Genomic DNA, 19,417 nt, shown 5'->3' on the forward strand with positions numbered 1-19,417 from the left:
TTTGATGCCAGCCTGAGCTACATCAATCCCTGTTGAAAAGGAGAGGAGAGAGAAAGCACGTGTGTGTGTGTGTGTGTGTGTGTGTGTGTGTGTGTGTGTGTGTGTCACAGTAGGTAAATGAGGAAGAGGAGGAAGAGGAGGACAGAGCTGAGGCTTGGTGAAATTAGGTTATTTGCATTTCCAAAATCATACTGCCAGACTTTGTAATCCATGCCTGACGTCTGAGCTCTTAAACACTATTGTAAACTGTCTTATTTGGAACCTGGTGTTTGAGTGACCCTGGTGAGCATGGGGACTATGCTCACTACAAGTGACAACAATTCTGAAAGACAATTTGTATTTCTTTCCTTTCATTTTTTCTTTCTTTCTCTTTCTTTCTTTTCTTTCTTTCTTTTGTTCTTTTCTCTTTTTCCCCCCTTTTGGTTTTTCAAGGTAAGTGTTTCTCTGTGTAACCCTGGCAGACCTGTAACTCACTATGTAGACCAGGCTGGCCTAGAAGATGGAGATCTGCTTGCCTCTACCTCTTGAATTAAAAGATCTGTTAACTTTCATTTTATGTGTATGTGATGCACATGCCTACTGGTATCTATCTGTAGAGACCCAAAGAAGGTATTATCTCGTGGAATTGGAGTTTCAGAGAAGTGTGAGCCACTATGAGGGTACTGGCAATTGAACCCTGGGCTCCTGGAAGAGCAGCCCGTGCTCTGAAATGGTCAAGCTGTCTCTCTATCCCTTAAGTTGTATTTCTTAAATTGAGAAATACAACTGCCAGAGGGTGAAGATACTCTTCCAGTCTATCAGTGTATGTTCCTCCCCAGACAACTTGAAGCTTACTTCCTTTTAAAGGATTTGATGACTTCCCTGTAAGGTGACTGGTACACCTCCAGACTCCATTTGCTTCCCCAGGAAGAGCTACAGTCTGCCTAAAGGCTCCAGGCTCCCAATTGCTCTTTACCAGACCCCAGAGAAGTGTCACACTCACTTTACCTGACATCCACAGGTTAACTCCTGATTTTTTTTCTCTACTTACATTGTAAAAGGTAATTCTATCACAAAGAAAAGAGACCCACCCCAGTTGGTTTAAATAATAGGGAAGTTTATTATAAAAACAGATGCAGAAGTAAGGAAAACTTGTTTTTACAATTTCCCAGGCCTATGGAGACTATGGGCAGGGGCAGGGTGATTCGTGGAGGCATTTTCAGCTCCCAGAAGTATCTACTTGCAACTTTACTTGCGGTGTTGGAAGGCTTTACTGCAACTGTAAGGCCCAGGTTCCCTGATTCCTGTCACCCGGAAGATGGAGGCTGCTCTAGGAAACTAGGAGCTGCCCACATATCTTTCCCCTCAGCATCCCCAGCTTTAGCAAGAAGAGTCTCTTGAATGCATCTATTAGCAAGAAAGAGTCTATGGCCACTACAGTTGACCTCCATCACTTCTGCTACATTCCTTTGATGAGAGGCAAGTCACCGATGCCACTTATTCTCCAGAGGACAAAGTTACATGTACCTGAACATGAGGGTGAGGACTGTGGAAATCACCCTCAAGTCTGCGTGCAACAGTCATAAGGAATGGACAATGTGAGCTGTACCAACAGGAGGTTCTATCAGAATCAGAAGAACTATTACCCAATAAACCTGCCAAGCTCCATAAGCTGAGGCGGGCTCACTCTGCTGTATCATCCAGATGTTCCGATGCCCACGAGACCGTGGGCAGTAGGTGCAAGCATCAGCACACAGTTATATGGAGATCTGAAATGCCTGGCCACAACAATGGGAGCCACAAGCTCAAGTCTGGCTTAGGGAGGAGACTATGTTCCAGCGTCAGAAGCTAGATCATCAGATGGCAGCTGTGGGGATGCGAATATACCAGGAGGACCGGCTGGAGAAACACGAGTGAGACGTTCTTCTAATTTCTGTGTCGCACTCCTAAAGACAAAGAAATCATTCATTAATTCATACATAGTCTACTGAATCTTCCCCTGGCCATGTAGTATGATGGTATCAAGTATATCTCCTTGACTTTTTAAATTTAGCCCATATACATATCTATGTTATGTGGTCTGCATGTGTCTTCATATGTGGGACAGAGGGAAAGGGGCTCATACCTTTCCAGTAAGTCACTGGCATCCTGGGAAAGAAAAGGTGACAACGAGTCAGTTTCTAGGTTCTTGCCACTGAATACCCTCTCTGGTTCATGCTTGAGGGTCACTCAGCATGCTGCCATGAGAGCCAAAGCATAGCACCCCTCCTCACTCTGTTGTGTGATGGTGTAGCCCTGTACAATCCACCCTCTCCACACTCAACACACATACACACACACACACACACACACACATGCACGCACACTTGTGCTCGAGAAAGCATGCATGTTCACGTACACACACAGACCACATGCACACACACATTCTCGAACACTCACTCGTGTGCTCTCGTGTACATGTACACACACACAAATCACACATACACATGCATGCACACACACTGAAACCACCACACATACCAGGAGTACCTCCCCTTACACTTCCCAGAAGGGACCTGCAAGAAGGCTGTTTACTGTTCAAAGAATCCCTCTCTGAATTTGGGGTGTCTTAGGAAGTACACCTTCAGGGTGCTGGCATCTAGATCCTTGGCCATCCTTTCCAGGCCAGAAACCAGGATGCTGAGATGTGTTACTGCCTCAGAGAAGCTAAAGATCTTGGCCACCTCCTCTGGTAAGTCCTCTTGGTCCAGCCAATGCCAAGGGAGAGCCTTCAGTTGTTCCTTGGTTTGGTCAGTTCTCAGCCCGTGATGCTCACAATCCACCTGAAAGCACAAAAGAGGAGCTACCCTGAGATTCAATAATAGAGGACCCTCTCCTGGCTCTCTAAGCACTGAACAGCTAAGTGGGAATATTGTTCTCCACTCCTCTTCCTACACATCCTTGCCTCACCAGCCATTGTACTTCAGAAGCTCTTCACAAAGCGTCCCCCACCTCCCCGGCTTCCCACCTCACAGTTCTGAGCACATCTGCAGATATTGAGTCCTGCCACAGTGGAACACACAGACACACACACATACACACACACACACACACACCACTCAGCTATGCTCTTTTGATGTCTGCTTTCAGCCCTGTAAGGGAGGAGAGAGCTCACCCAAGTGAGCGAGGGGGATAGAAGAGTGATTGCCAAGGACAGATTAGTCTCATGACTTGTGTAAAATTTTGAACTATCTATTTTGATTCTCACCGAGTTCCAGGGAGAATAAGTGTTTTTCTTTAAGGAAAAAAAAAAAAAAAAAAAAAGGCATGGAGGTCAGAAGGCTTCGCATCCTGTTCACTAATCAGTCTCAAAAACAAGCCCAAAACCAAGGTTTTCAGCCTGCATGATCACAATTCTACAACTGTGGCTGCTCTGAAGACAGTTGTCCAAAACAACGGAGAGACCCTTCAGAACTCAGACACCCACCTGCAGAGCCTGCAGCATCTTCTTTTCCTGAGCCTTAAGCTGTTGAAGGTGCCCAAGGTCCTTTCTGAGCTTCCTGCTTCTACGATTGAGTCTTTCCTAGAGACAGACACAGGTCGAGCATGAGGCAGTATCCACAGGGGAATCCTCCACAGAGCACAATGGGGCCTTGGGTGAGACTGTGAATTAACACCCAAACCAGGTCTGGTGCTATTCACCTTTAACCCCAGCACTTGGGAGGCAGAGGCAGCTATACTGACCAGCCTGGTCTACACAGTCAGTTCCAGGTCAGCCAGGTTTATGTAGAGAGACCCTGTTTCAAAAAACAAAACAAAACCATTTCTAGGAGATGGCTCAGCACTTAAGAGCGCTTACTGGGCCTTAGAAGAGCTGAGTTCAGTTCCCAGTACCCACATTGGACAGCTCACAACTGCCTATAACGTCAGTTTTCGGGAATTCATATACCTTCCTCTCTTGTGACTTCCAAGGACACACACACACACACACACACACACACACACACACATACACGTGTACACACAAACAGTATTTTTTAGAGAAAGCAAATATAAATAATGTCAATAACTCTAAATGCATGAAATAAGATGGGGGCATCATTTACCATGTTTAAAATAAGTAAGATAGAGTTCCGGTTTTATAAACATATTTAAAGATGTTTTATTTTTAATTATGTGTATGAATATGTGTCTGTATATGAATATGTGCATGTGTATGGGTACCCAAGGAGCCTAGAAAAGCACTAGCACCAAATCTCATAAAGATAGAATTACAGGTGGTTCTGAGCCACCTGGTGTGGGTGCTGGGAACCAAACTTAGGTCTTCTGAGAGAGCCATACTCCCTCTTAACTACTTAGCCTCTAACTCCTGCAAAGGCACCTCTCTCTCTGTCTTTGTCTCTCTCTGTCGCTCTCTCTGTTTCTGTCTGTCTCTGTCTCTCTCTGTGTATGTTGTTGATGTTGTAGAGACAGAGCTTTACTGTGTAGTTCAAATTGGTTTGGGGAAAAAAACAAAAANAAAAAAAAAAAAAAAAGAAAGAAAGAAAAGAAAAACAGGTGGATTTCTGAGTTGAAGGCCAACCTGGTCTACAGAGTGAGTTCCACCACAGCCAAGGCTACACAGAGAAACCCTGTCTTGAAAAACCAAAAAAAACCAAAACAAAACAAAACAAAAAAACAAAAAAAAAACCCAAATTGGTTTGGGATTCAGATATCAGCCTGCCTCTGCCTCCAAGTGCTGGGGCTTAAAGGCTTGCACCACCACACCTGGCTCCAGACCATTACTTTGTATGCTATTGTGAAAAAAGTAATTAAAGAAATTTTAAACAAACCCTGATTATAAATTCTCCAAGTGTAACAGGATTTCTCTGGACTTGGATTCTGCATCTGCTCCCCATACCTCGTCTTTGTCCTGGTGCATATCTTTGTCTATGTCTCAGCTGTGATGTCACTTCTGGATAGGCCTTGGTTAATCACTCTAGGAAGGGCCACCCCTTATTCTTCTTCTTAGATCACAAACACTTGTAGTCCGATTTCTTGCCTGCCTTTCTGACAAGGGCAGTTGGCCTCATTTACATACGTGCAGCACTCGCTGTCTTCCTTATAAGAACAAATGTTCGTATTTATTTTTCTACACTTCCTGTTATTACTTAGGTATGGACTTGAAGTTCTGAATCACCTTTGCGTTTCCTCCCAATGCCTGGCGTGACATCTTACAGACAGCACAGACCTGAGTTAATCATTCAAGGATGGAGGAGCCCTGTCTTTGCACACCTGACTCATGGGAAGCCCTACCCCCTCTACTGTAGACTTAGTAGACACAGTAGAACATGGCTCTTTCAGCTTTCTGAATCATCCTGTACATTCGGTTTCGATTTAGACTGCCTCATCTGTTGTTCCACATGGTGACGATTTTCTTTAAAAGCCAACTATCTGAAAGACTTTGGAAATTCACCCTTCAGGGTTGAGGAAGAAGTTCGGTGATAGAACATTTACCTGGCATGTGTGGGGCCCTCGGTTCAAACCACAGCTCCACAAAGAAAAAGGGGGGAAAAGGTAAAAGAATATTCAGCCTTCACTATTGGGTAGAAAGACCTGACAGGGAAGTATGCACAGGGCAGACAGGGAGGGGTCAGCTTCGGCTTCCACGATGACACCCCTGAAGCTTCAGGTTGGGTATCTGCTTGGCAATGGCCATTCTTATTCACAGGCATTGGTGTGTCGATCAAGCGAGAACAGAAGTTAAATGGAAGCCAAATGTCCAGAGACACTTGCTCAGAACTTCTGAAGCAGAGGGAGTTAGAGAGTGGGCCCTAGAGCCAAGGATGCAACCACAATGTGTAGACGGCAGGATGATGGGATGGGTGAGGCCACTCCATGGGAGACGTTGAATGACTAGAACCCATTCTAAGGATATGACATCATAAGGAAATATCAGAGCCATTCAACTTTAACATCCCGAGATGATGCAGGTTTTTCTAGCAGATTAGCAGATGTACCACATATGCCTTTGACTCATTGATCTTCTGAGTAACTGGCAAAAAAAATGCTAGCACTGAGGAGGAGGTATAGCATGTGTGAGGAGGCTTTGAGTTCAAGCCCTAGAACTATTTTTTTTAATGTTGATATATATTTTTTTAAAGATTTATTTATTTATTATGTGTAAGTACACTGTAGCTGTCTTCATATACTCCAGAAGAGGGCGTTGGATGGTTGTGAGCCACCATGTGGTTGCTGGGATTTGAACCCAGGACCTTTGGAAGAGCAGTCAGTGCTCTTAACCGCTGAGCTATCTCTCCAGCCCCCCCCCCACCTTTTTTTTTTTTTTTTTTTTTTTTACAATTAGTTTTGAAAAGAGTGGAAGCAAAAAAGAGAGAACTAAGGTTTGGAAAGAAAAAGATGAAACAAGAAGTTTTGGGCAGAGCATAAAGGTAGAAAAACAAAAGCTAAGTGTGATAACATCTGCAATTCCAGCACCCAGCAGGCTAAGGCAGGAGGATTGCCATCATTTACAGATGAACTGGGACTACAGAGTAAGATTCTGTCTTGAGGAATGCAAACAAACAGTAGGTCTGGAGAGATGACTCAGTAGTTAAGAGCACTGGCTGCTCCTGCAGAGGACCTGGAACCCAGGTGGCAGCCTGTAACTTCTTGTAACTCTAGTAGTTCCAAGGGATCTGATGATCTTTTCTGGCTTCCTCATATACCAGGCATGCGTGTGGTGCACATGCAGGCAAAATACTTGTGCACATAAAATAAAAATAAATTAAATTGTACAAAGTAAAAAAAAAACCAACCAACCAAGCAAACAAAAAAACCTGTCTATACTACAGTTCTTCAAACTGTTTAACATGGTGAATCTGCTGACATATGCCTGCAATCTAGCTACTCTGGAGGCTATAGCACAGGGATACAAAGTAAGATTCTGTCTCAAAAAGTAAAAAAGAGGACTGTATATTTAGCTTACCTTGCATGTATGTACAAGATCCTAGGTTCAATCTTTGCCCTTTAGTACTATGAGAGAAACAGGAGAAGGAGGACAGGGGAAATGAATGAAAAAAGGAGGGAGATGAAAAGGAGGAAGAGGAAGGGGGTTGGCACACAGGCAGGATATAAGGAATAATGGGACAGGAAAAGATCTACATGGAACATTCAGTAAGGTGGTGGGGCAGTTTGCTATAATTTGGAAAGGGTAAAGTTAGATTCCTAGCTTATACTTTCACCAAAATATCTTGGCTATTTTAATGTCTCCAAAATACACGCTAAAATGTATTTCATCATGTCATTCTGTGTAACCTAAAAACCATAGCCTGTGAATAATCTAGTTTTCTAACTTTTGATCTATTCATGGGGTTGGACAGAGGCAGTTGTTGAAAGACATTCAGGAGATCTGGATGCATTAATGGGAAAAATGGGGAAATGGCCAAAAACATCGGAAAGATAGAGGAAAAGACAGAGGGCGCTGAAAAGATGGTTCAGTAGGTAAGGGCACTTGCCACCAAGTCTCATAATCTGAGCTCAGTCTTTACAACCCACATGGTAAAAGGAGAGAGCTGACTTCACAAAGTTATCCTCTGGCCTCCACATGCAAGCCATGGCACATCCCTACCAACACAGCATATAGACTCACAATAACTCATTCTCGTTTTCTCTTTTGAAGTACCGAGGATTGAACCCACAGCTTCATCTATGTCAAGCAGGCACTCTACCTCTGAGCTACATCCCTAGTGTATGCCTTTCTGACTCTGTCCCTCTCTCTTGTGAGTGAGTGCATGTGTGTGTGTGTGTGTGTGTGTGTGTGTGTGTGTGTGCATGTGTGTGTTAAAAAAAGACTATTTAAACACACTGATTTATTTTAGAAGGACAGATCCAAAGAAATCTAATGCTGATTATCTCTGAAGACTGTGAATGGGTAAAGACAAGGGAAAAGATTCATTATTATTTTATTACATTTATTTACTTGGAAGGGGGCACACATGGTGGAACTTATATGGAAGTGAGTGGCAGTTGATAGGAACCATTTCTATCCTTCTACCATGTGAGTCCCAGAGATCAAACTCAGGGAATAAAGCTTGGTTACACACTCCTTTACCCTCAGTGGTCTCCTATCTCACAGGTAAGAGTTTTAGTTTTGATATTTTATCTTTTGGTATCGACTGGATTTACTACCAAAAGCGTGAATCGTTTTTTAGAAAAAAATAAACAAAATAAAACAAAAAACAACAGTAGTGTTCAGGAAAGGAAGGAAAGGGGGAAATGGGGCGCCATGTACAAGTTTTCAGATTTCAGATCTTTACAAGATAACAGCACAGATAAAAATTAATTACATGTTTAGACTAGTTTCTAGGACCATCCACCAGGGAATCCATATAATCTTAGTCAAGAAGTGGTTCTCATTTCTAGTACAACATCTCATCAACTAACTATTACATTATGTAACACAGCATCTCATTGTCTAGCACAGCATCTCATTAGCTAGGACATTATCCAGAACAGCATCTCATGAACTAATACATTATCTAGTACAGCCTGAGTAAACACAGTGGCCTGGGTCTTCACCATCATAGTAGCAGAATCACCTACATAGATACATGGAGACCCGGAAACCCTGAAATTAGCAGAGAGGCACACAGAAAAGCAACGACCAAGGCCCCAAGTTGGAAAACCAGAAAAAATCAAAGGACAGGGTCACTTACCAAGCCTCTGTGAGGATCTGAACTTAGGAAGGGTCCAATGGGGTGACACAACCTTACCTTGTAGTGGCTGATGGCATTTTCAATGGAGGGTTCAGTATGGAACTGATGTTCAGGGGATTGGAGGCATTCCTCACACAAGAGATGTCCGCTCGCCTCACAGAACCTGCACACCCTCTTCTGGTGGGTGTGGCAGACGTAATTGTCTCCAAGGACCCCCTCAGAACAGGGCTTCCTGCAGACTGGGCAGCTGAGAGTCCCAGAGACCGAAGCCTTCTCCATGTGCTGGGTCAGGCACTTGCGGCAGAAGAGGTGTCTGCAGTCGGTGCTCACAGCCTCCTTCAGGGGATCCAGGCAGATAGGACAAATGTCCTGGGTGTCCTTGTCAAGAGAGCCCATGGTCCCACCTCACTAGTATCCCCACTGGGTCTTTTGAAGGTCAGATAGTCCCATGTGAGAGGGCTCAGTAGAAGTTGATCTGGAGCAAGATAGAGTGGACTCGGGCCTGGACTTAAGGCCACTGTCCACTATCAGAGAGTCCAGAATCTGGGCTATAAGAGACACAACCCTGCAGGAATTTCAGAAAAAAAAACTCAGCATTTGCTAAACTTAAAACTATTCCTTATACAATTCTTCCACACACCTGGAGGAAGCAGGTGCTCCAAACCCCAATTCTGTTTTGAGAGTTTTCTGGGCGATCTTTTTACAGGTTAAAGCTAAATTTTAGGCCACCCTGTTACTGATCTGGCCAGGAGTAAACCAACAATGACAAGCTGACAGTTTCTACTGTGTGGCCAGCAGGGAGAATTCAGCCAGATCGTTATATGTCCCCTCCTCCGGGGCTGGTACCCTACAAGGTTCACTGCTACTGTTTGATACCACCAACCTCTTAAGGTAGAACCTTGTCAGTGAACCTTTATTAACCATCAAGTTATCCAAGAGTGCAATGATGCCATGTTGAAAGAGAAAGAGAACGGGAGGGGGGAGGGAGGAAGACAGAGAGAGAGAGAGAGAGAGAGAGAGAGAGAGAGAGAGAGAGAGAGAGAGAGAGAGAGAACATATGACACTACTTTGTCCTTTCCTTTCAAACAACTTCCAAGGATGACCTAAAGAAGGAAGTGCCTCCTCCCCCTCCTCCTCCTCTTCCCCCTCCTCTCCCTCCTCCCCTTCCTCCTCCTCCTCCTCCTCTTTATCCCACTTCTTGTTTGAGCACCCTCCCCAAAATAACTCTCTTACTACCCTACCTCAAATCTCTCCTTTTCAACTTCATTTTCTTGTTCTCCAGACCTAGGGAGAAGACCAGCAGGTGAGCCAGTTCTTCTTGAATTATGCCAATTATATACACTCACATGCCTGTGAAACTAGGGAGAAGGTGAAGAGATTCTTCCTGCTTCAGCAGTGAATTATTAGGGAAATGAAAGTACCCATGAGCTGCACTCACTGATCGGTGAGATGAACTTTGTGGCAGGGTGTGGCATATTTTCTTACCGGGAAAAGGAAAGTCTCCGTGCCTTTAACGCAAACTTCACAGAACTTCAATGCAAATATCACTGACTGAGAATGAGCCCCAAGAACCTCACATGTATGGAACCACAAATTCTAGATGTGTCACATGACTGTGACACCTGGGTGATGCAGGGGACGGTCCACATAATTGTCCTTAATAGTCCCAGCTTCAACAGTGGCGGTACCTGGAGGATACCGCAAGGTATATGTTACTCTTTTGGTAGTTGTGACCAAATACCCGTCAAGAAGTAAACCAAGGGAGGAAGGGTTTATCTGGGCTTATTACTGTTCACCATGGTAGAGAAAGTGTGGAGGCAGGAGTGGCTGGAAGACCATAAGGGTGGTTGTTCACATCTGGGTGGATCATGAATCTGAAAGAGATACCTGCTGGTGCTCAGCTGGCTTTCTTCCACTTCCCCCTTTAGGTCCCAGCACAAGGAACAATACCGCCCATTTGAGGGCAGGTCTTCCCTCCTTACTTAAGTCTGTCTGGAAATACCCTTATTGACATACCCAAAGGTGTTTTTCCCGATGCCCTAGGTAGTTTTACTGCTCTTCTGACAAAGACTGCTGCCCATGCTGCATTGGGGGAGGCAGAGTTATACCTTCCCATCATTTTATGCCCTGTAAACTTAGCCTAGTTTGGGGTACTTCAAGCCTTCCTTTCAGAATCTGCAGTCCTGTGTGAGAAATGTCTAAGTTGTCTGAATACAAACAAAATGGATCTATGTTAACCTAACTATGACTACAACAAGAAGCGTTTCTTTCTCTTTTTGGGGTGTGTGTGTGTGTGTGTGTGTGTGGTTTGTGGTCACAGTTGAGACAGGGTCTCATGTAGCCCAGGATAGCCTTGAACTCTCTATGTAACTGAGGATGACTTTTGATTTCTGATCCTCCTGCCTCTGCCTCTCAAGTTTTGAAATTACAGGCATGAGCCACCAGTGCTGGGGGTTGAACCCAGGGTTTCATGTATGCCAGACAAGTACCCCATATCTGAGCAACATCCTCAGCCTTATCACTCAGATTTTTTTTTTGAATTTGTATTGACAATTCTAAACTAATCCTTGTGATATTTTATCAGTTTTCATGTGCAGTGAGGATTGACACTTGGGGTCATTACTGCCCCCCCCCCGATTCTCTCTGATGGCTGTTGGTTCTTCCTCACCTCTGATTATGTTAGAATTTTCATTCTGGTGGGAGACCAGACGCTCTAAAGAGAGTCAGGGTATCCCTCCCTTTGGCTACCAGAGTAATGGACGCTGTACTGGCTGGTTTTGTGTGTCAACTTGACACAAACTGGAGTTATCACAGAGAAAGGGGCCTCCCTTGAGGAAACGCCTCCATGAGATCCAGCCATAAGGCATGTTCTCAGTGTTCATTTCACCCATTGTAGGTGGTGCCACCCCTGGGCTGATAGTCTTGGGATCTATAAAAAGCAGGCAGGGGAAGCGAGCCAGTAAGTGACATCCCTCCATGGCCTCTGCATCAGCTCCTGCTTCCTGGCCTGCTTGAGTTCCAGTCTTTGGTGATGAACAGCAATGTGGAAATATAAACTGAATAAACCCTTTCCTCCCCAACTTGCTTCTTGGTCACGATGTGTTGTGCAGGAATAGAAACCCTAAGTGAGACAGACCCCCCCAAAATTTCTAGGGGCCTCCCACGGAAGGAGGAAAAGGATGAAGCCTCGTGCCAGTCCAGTCGGAAAAGGAGGTCCCCACTTCCTATTAAATTAACATATGCGTATTCCCTGAGCTTGCTTGGTCAGCTATAGAATTATGAGTGCTTCAGAAGATGAGGGAGTGAGAGTATTTCTTTCACTTTTGGCCAAACTAAACAAAGCCACTCTTCTTTAAGAATTTCTGTTTCCTAGTTCCTTTTCTGATACAGGGAAACTATGTGGCTAGAGGATTTAACTAACCTTGGGACTTAATCAAATTCCTTCCTCATACAGTGAGGTGAACAAAATAAAGCAAGGCTCAGAATTCACTCTCCTTCTTGTAGTTAACCCCCATTAGTTAACTACTAGTTAATGGAGCCTTGAACCCGCCACCTGCCCCAGCCTTAGCCCCATTTGATTCCTGTTTTAATCTCCTTATCAACTTTTTATATGAGCTTCCTTATATGTCATCTCATGAGGTCAAGTTCAGTGTACCTTCTAAATTTTTCTAGTCAGAATTACTCTAAACTGTGCCCAAAATAAAGCCATGGCTCCTTCAGTCAAATGTCTTAGCACTGTGTCTTCACAGACAGTAGGTGGTGCTGCCTTCCAAGTTAGAACTTGGTTTCAGAATCTCTCCTTTGAGGGATCTGAAGCTGGGGCCATGGCTCTGTTCTCTCTCTGTGTTCTCTCTCTGTGTTCTCTCTCTCTCTCTCTCTCTCTCTCTCTCTCTCTCTCTCTCTCTCTCTCTTTCTCTCTGTATGTGTACTTTGTGCATAATGCCCGTGGATATCAGAAGAGAGTCTCAGATCCTATGTAACTGGAGTTATAGGCAATTGTGAGCCATGTGGGTGCTGGGAACCAAACCCTGAGTCCTCTGCAAGAGCAACAGGTGCTCCTAGGTTGAGCTATTCACCAGGTTCCCAAGCTGTTTCTTTTAGAAATTATGGCTGAGACTGGAGAGATGGCTCAATAAACAAAAATGCTTGTCACACAAGTGTGATGACCTAGATGGATATGTTCCCATCCCTAGAACACATTTAAAAACTGGATGTGGTGGTGCATACATGCAATTCCAGAACTCCCAAGACAAGATGGGAGACAGAAAGTTTCAGGAGCTAGCCTGGAGCACTCTGCACAGCAAAGACAAGACAGGCCCTGGCTCAACCAGAAGGAAAGTGAAAACAGACTCTTGAAGTTTGTCCTGTTTCCTACATGTCCCTATCCCATGCAGGATATGATAGGGTCCGTGCGCACGCGCACACACACACACACACAAGTACACACACACCCACACCCACATGCACATACACACAGCAGAGCAGAACAAATCTGGCTGTGATGTCTGTGCTGTATTCAGTTGGTAGAGTATCTGCCTAGCAGACATGAGGTTTGATCTCCAGCAGGACATAAAGCTGAGCATGATGGATGAATAATTTTAATCCTACCACTTAGAAGGTGGCTGTCAGAGAATCAAAAGTTCAAGGTCATCCTCAACTATATATTGAGTTGGAGGCCAACCTGAAGCCATACCAAGGAGGAGAGTGTACCTGTGAGAAAACCTATCTGCTCTGCAATTGTGTCCTTTGATAAGCCCCATCCTCTGTCCAGAATGTAAACACCAGCTCCAGGGAACTGCCAGTCACCATGTTGAAATACAGAGCTACACAATCCAGAGAGCACTTAGGGAAACCACAGAAAGGTATGAGGCTCTAAATTTGAGCACACAGATCTCAGAAAAAGGAGGCAGCTCATGGGACTCAGGAGACAGGGAGGGCTCTTGGCAGGAGCCCCTGAATTCTACCTGATGGCCTGGAGGAACATCCTCAAATACTCAGTAGAGATCTCAAGTAGAACGAAGCATGAGGAACTGAACTCAAGCTGAGGTGGCTCATGCCTATGATCCCAGAACCAAGAAGGAGTTAAAGACGGGAGTTCAAGATCATTCTAAGTTGTATCGTGAGTTGGAGGCCAGGCAGCCTGAGCTACACAGGTTGATCTCCAAAAGCAACAAAAACAATAATATTAAACCCAAATGAATCACGGGATAGTAGAACATGGCTGTGATCTCATCATCTGGGAGACAGGAAGCTGTGGTACAAAGCTGTGGTGGCCACAGTCTCTTCAAATTGCCTGAGAATAGATTTTAAGTGTTATCACTGTAACAAAAACAAACAAAAATCTAATTATCCCAAAGTATATTGAGATAATTAGTCATTCACTAGATAAATAATCCTTATTTACAGTCTTAGGAGACATCCAGAAAACACAGCAGATGGAGCAGTGTGGACATCTGGGCTAGAGATGCTGTAAAGAGGTGTGTCTCTACCTCTTGAGTGGAATGGGAAGGATCATCTGACTTGTTGGACACACCTGTGTCAACAAACACATAAGGCTATGCTATTATACACTTCCTTGAAATAGAGCAATATGTGAGCTTTAAAACTCACTGGGTCCAGAGAAGCGAAAGGAGTTGGCAAGTGCAGAGAGTAAGTTAGGGGAGGAGTCAGACAGAAGCAGGAGCTCAGCAAGAGCTGAGGTATGTCATGGCTGTGTGATGTCATGGCTGTGTGTGGCATCCACCGCCAAGGTGTTCACTTTTGCAGTGTGTTTTCCAAGACCCTAGATGGGCCTTCACTGTGCATTCACACAGTCACCTGATTTTTGTAAAATTATATAGATATAGATATAGATATAGATATAGATATAGATATAGATATAGTACACTATAGCTGTCTTCAGACACACCAGAAGACTGCATCAGATCCCATTACAGATGTCTGTGAGCCACCATGTGGTTTCTGAGAATTGAACCCAGGACCTCTAGAAGACCAGCCAGTGCTCTTTTTTGTTTGTTTGTTTTTGAGACAGGGTTTCTCTGTGTCACCCTGGCTGTCCTGGAACTCACTCTGTAGACCAGGCTGGCCTTGAACTCAGAAATCTGCCTGCCTCTGCCTCCCAAGTGCTGGGATTAAAGGTGTGTGCCACCACTGCCCGGTTCAGCCAGTGCTCTTAATCGCTGAGCCACCTCCAGCCCTGTGAAATGTATTCATAGTTACCTTTGCTGATTCATTCCAACCAGGCTTTTCCTTGTAATGATTGGCATCTGGGGTTCAGAGTACGATCGATTGAAGAGGGCCTATGTGGTTTGCATTTACTAAGGTATCTGGTGAGTATGTATTAGATTAGTGCCAACTGGCTCCATAGAGAAATGGCTTTTCCAGAATGCCTGCTGATAATTCACCTGACACCAGTGACTAAAGGGTAAAGTCAGAAGACCTGTGATATGAAACACCATAAATCTGTGGATAAACCAGTCTCCTCTGGGTCTAGTCAAAAAGGTTCTTTGTTAGGAGTGCAATGTGTAAGACTGTGTATATCATGGGACACAACTACTTCTTACATTCCTCACATAAATTCAGTGGAGGTTGTTATGACATCAAAAATTATAAGAAAAATGATAGATTATTATATTACAACAAAATGTCTTGAACTGGAGACATGGCTCACCAGTTCAGAACACTTGCTGGTCTTCCAGAGAACTAAAGTTCAGTTCCCAATACCCATATCAGCTGGTTCACAATCGCAGATTAGGCCAGTTGAGGGCATCCGACTCATCTTTCTGAGCCCCACAGGCACTGCCACATGTGGCATACATACACAGACACCCACACATATGCACGCATGCACATCCATGCACAGACACAAGACACACACACAAATAAAAGGTTTTTTTTTTTAAAGAAAATAAAGTTTTTCAGTTCCTTACAAAATAGTAACCTATTGAATTAAAGCAGTGGTTCTCAACTTTTCTAATACAGTTCTTTATACAGTTTCCTTTAATACAGATCCTCATATTATGGTGACCCTCCAACCACAAAATTATTTTGTTGCTATAATTGTAATTTTATGGAGGAACGGTGTCTCAGTTCCTAAGGCCATCCAGAATACGTGTTTTCCGATGGGCAAGAACCACAGGTTGAGAAACACTAAATTAAAGTTTGAATTCAAATGAAAAAAACACATTCTAGATTTTTTTTTTAAATGAATGACTCTGTCGCTGTCTTCAGACACACCAGAACAGGGCATTAGACCCATTATGGTTGGTTGTGAGCCACCATGTGGTTGGGAATTGAACTCAGGACCTCTGGAAGAGCAGTCAGTGCTCTTAACCACTGAACCACCTCTCCCACCCATACATTCTACCTTTCTTTCTTTCTTTCTTTCTTTCTTTCTTTCTTTCTTTCTTTCTTTCTTTCTTTCTTTCTTTCTTTCTTTCTTTCTTTCTTTTGGTTTTTGTTTTGTTTTGTTTTTTTGTTTTGTTTTGTTTTTTGGTTTTTTGAGACAGGGTTTCTCTGTGTAGCCCTGGCTGTCCTGGAACTCACTCTATAGACCAGGCTGGCCTCGAACTCAGAGATCCACCTGCCTCTGCCTCCGGAGTGCTGGGATTAAAGGTGTGTGCCACCACGTCTGGCTTTCTACATTTCTAAGGGATTGATTGAAGGATAAGCTTCATGAGTACACAGGACCCTTTGAACTCTTGTTGACTTTTGATAAAATATTTGCATCTCCAAAAAAAGTCTCACAATGCACCTTAGCATTGCAGTAGGGATTTAACAATACACAGGTCATTGACCTTCAGTACTTGTCAGAAAAACTTAAGGTTTTCTACAGAGGCAAAGTCAAAACGCCCCAAATCTCATGTAAAAAGAAAAAAATCTCTAAACAGGGGCTGGGGAGAAACAGCCCTCTGTAAGGGCAGTGTGGACTCAGCCTCCTAATCGTCTTGCCTCTACTTCCCCAGTGCTGGGATTACGTGCATGTCTGTCTTTGTGCCTTGGGCCTTACACATTCTAGGCGACCCTGAAACATGCTCAGTTTCCTGGACAGCAGATATTGAAGATTTAAAAGTGAGGCATAAGTGAAATAATACATATACAAAAAAGAAAGGAAAAAAAAAAAACAACAACCGAAGAGTCACCCTCCCCAGGGTATTCCAATTTATCATTGTTTTTTTAAAGCACCATACACACAAAACAAAACTTGCTTGGAAATTAAATTCTGGGGCTAGAGAGATGATTCAGAGCATTGACTGCTCTTCCAGAGGAACCAGGTTACAGTCTCAGTAACCAAGGGGCAGCTCACAACCACAACCGTCTGTAACTCCATCTCCAGGAGATCCAGATGCCCTCTTCTGGCTTCCATGAGTATTGCATGTGGTTCACAGACACATCCAGGACGAATACCTAGACACATAAAAAAATTGCTAATAGCAATATTGAAGATAAATTTTTTAAATCAAAGAATTGATTTAACTTAAAATAAATTAAATTTTACCTCTAGATCTGACAGCTGAGTATGAATGCAAGTTATAAAACCTTACACAAATATTTGCTTTAATTCAACCTTAAAGCGAATGAAATGAACAGGCCTGAGGTGTGGTATTTCTGAAAGTGTTCGGCTTTCAGCAGTTGCTGGAATCAAAGTGACCTCTATCTTATGAGTGGATACTTTTGAGAATGAGATGAAGAGCTGTTGATGTTTATGAGGGGACAAAGGTGAAGCCAAGACTGTCCCTGGCAAATGACAAGGAAATATTGTTGGGGCTATAGCCATAAAATCCTCCACACCCTGTGTGACCTGCTAATGGCCTTGCCCTATGAACACATTGGTTGCCTGTACAAGACCAGGCCAGTCAACTTTCCAATCTAAATAGGAAAGCGTTCATATGGCCCCACCTCACACTGAGGAGCTATTGGCAATTGATAGTTTCTGGGGTTGTTGCACTGTAGTGGCCTATGCTCCAGTGGATGGTCCCATACCATTTGCATATAATTAATACTAACTGAGCTCAGTGTGTTTTCTTCCCTACCCACCTACCTCCACCCCCTTGAACTATGTGTTATAAAAGCAACGGGCTGGAGAGATGGCTCAAGGATTAGAAACACATATTTGGTTCCCTGTATGTACTTGGTGACTCACAAACATCTGTAATTCCAGTTCTGGGGTATCCTACCCCCCCTTTTGATCTTCTGACAGACATTTAAAATTGCCCTAATAGGATCTCAATGGCTTGCATAGCAGGGGAAAGATCCTGAGTTCAGGCCAGCAACAGAGAGGAAGAAAGGATGAGAGAAAAAGAGAGAATGAGAAGAAAGATTCATAATGAATCCATTTATATTGAATACTAACTTTAAAAATCAATTTAAGAGGGGCTGGAGAGATGGGGTTAAGAGCACTGACCGCTCTTTCAGAGGTCCTGAGTTCAATTCCTAGCAATCACATGGTGGCTCACAACCATCTGTAATGGGATCCAATGCCCTCTTCTGGGATGTCTGAAGACAGCTACAGAGTGCTCAAAAATACAAAACAAGTGAGTAAATCTTTTTTTTTTTAAGTCAATTAAAAGGGCTGGTGAGATGGCTCAGTGGTTAAGAGCACCGACTGCGTTCTGAGTTCAAATCCCAGCAACCACATGGTGGCTCACAACCATCCATAAGAAAAATCTGATGCCCTCTTCCGGAGTGTCTGAAGACAGCTACAGTGTAAACACATATAATAAATAAATAAATAACATCTTTTTTTTAAAAAAAGTCAATTAAAAAATAGTGGCTGAAGACATAGCTTAAGGTTTAAGAGCACTTACACAGGATCCAGGGTCAGTTCTTAGCATTCACATGTCTGTTGACAACCAGTTATAACTCCAATTTCCATGGGGAACCAACTATCTTTTTTTCTTTAACCTCTGAAGGTACTAGGCATACACACTGTGTGTGTTTGTGTGTGTGTATGCATGTGTGTATGTGCAGGCAAAACTTTCATGTGAGTAAAATTAAAATAAATAAATCTAAAACATTTTTATTTAAAAGTTTGTTTTTTTCACAACAGAACAGAAGAGAGGAGACATTAGTGGGGACGGAGAAGGAGGGAAGACGGAGCACTGTCTTTCTGGGCACAAAAGAGTAAGAGAGAGGGTTAGGTAGTATTGAGCTACTAATGGGAATGTGGGCGACACTGGCTGATACTTTTCTTGTCAAGCTAAAGTCCACAGGTCAGGCAAGCGGGGGTGGGGGGGTGGGATCTGAGGAGTACAGAGACAGAGGAAGTAACAGACAAGCCAAACAGAACAAAGGATGGCTCAAAGATGCTAGAGTACCAGAGACAGAAAGGAATACCTAACAGAAAGTGGGGGTGGGGGGGTGGGGGGTGGGGGGGAGTGAGAGATCTGCTGGGGTGGTAACATGCCTTCCTGGGGCTGCCAGCTACCAGTTCCACTCCTCGATTGCACCTGGGTGGACTTTGACACTTCATCTTTCGGTTCTCTGAAACTGCTTCAGAAAGATATGTTTAATGAGTTCAAGGTCCAGGAAGTCTTGCTCTACTTTATAGGCAGCAGGCACTCGCAGTGTCTGTTCTTGAGAGACAGGGAGGGAGGACTGACCATCTGTTTTCTTCTCTTTAGAATATTCCCCATTTATGGCTGACTCTTTTCTGTCATTATTTATTTAACCCCTTCTCCCCTCATCCTCCTCTAATCCTCTCACTGAGATACTCTTCAACCTCTGCCTCCTGTTTCCTTCTCCATTACAAGCACCAGGCCTTG

General features: G+C 43.8%; 1 protein-coding gene across 2 annotated transcripts; it reads right to left on the reverse strand.

The window, feature by feature from the left end:
• Nucleotides 1-1,077: 1,077 nt before the first annotated feature.
• Nucleotides 1,078-10,044, reverse strand: Trim40 (tripartite motif containing 40). 2 transcript variants are annotated; one of them, XM_021218102.1, is made up of 6 exons: nt 9,896-10,044; nt 8,712-9,565; nt 3,446-3,541; nt 2,703-2,801; nt 2,105-2,127; nt 1,078-1,925 (listed from the first exon to the last, which is right to left on the reverse strand). In XM_021218102.1, exons 2-6 carry the CDS (start codon nt 9,048-9,050, stop codon nt 1,808-1,810), a joined length of 675 nt encoding a protein of 224 aa, XP_021073761.1. In that variant the 5' UTR covers nt 9,051-9,565; nt 9,896-10,044; the 3' UTR covers nt 1,078-1,807. The 2 variants fall into 2 exon arrangements, with proteins under 2 accessions (XP_021073761.1, XP_021073760.1); XM_021218101.1 differs by having other exon boundaries at nt 2,601-2,801.
• Nucleotides 10,045-19,417: the final 9,373 nt, after the last annotated feature.

This window comes from Mus pahari, chromosome 18, assembly GCF_900095145.1.
Source record: "Mus pahari chromosome 18, PAHARI_EIJ_v1.1, whole genome shotgun sequence".
Classification (NCBI taxonomy): domain Eukaryota; kingdom Metazoa; phylum Chordata; class Mammalia; order Rodentia; family Muridae; genus Mus; species Mus pahari.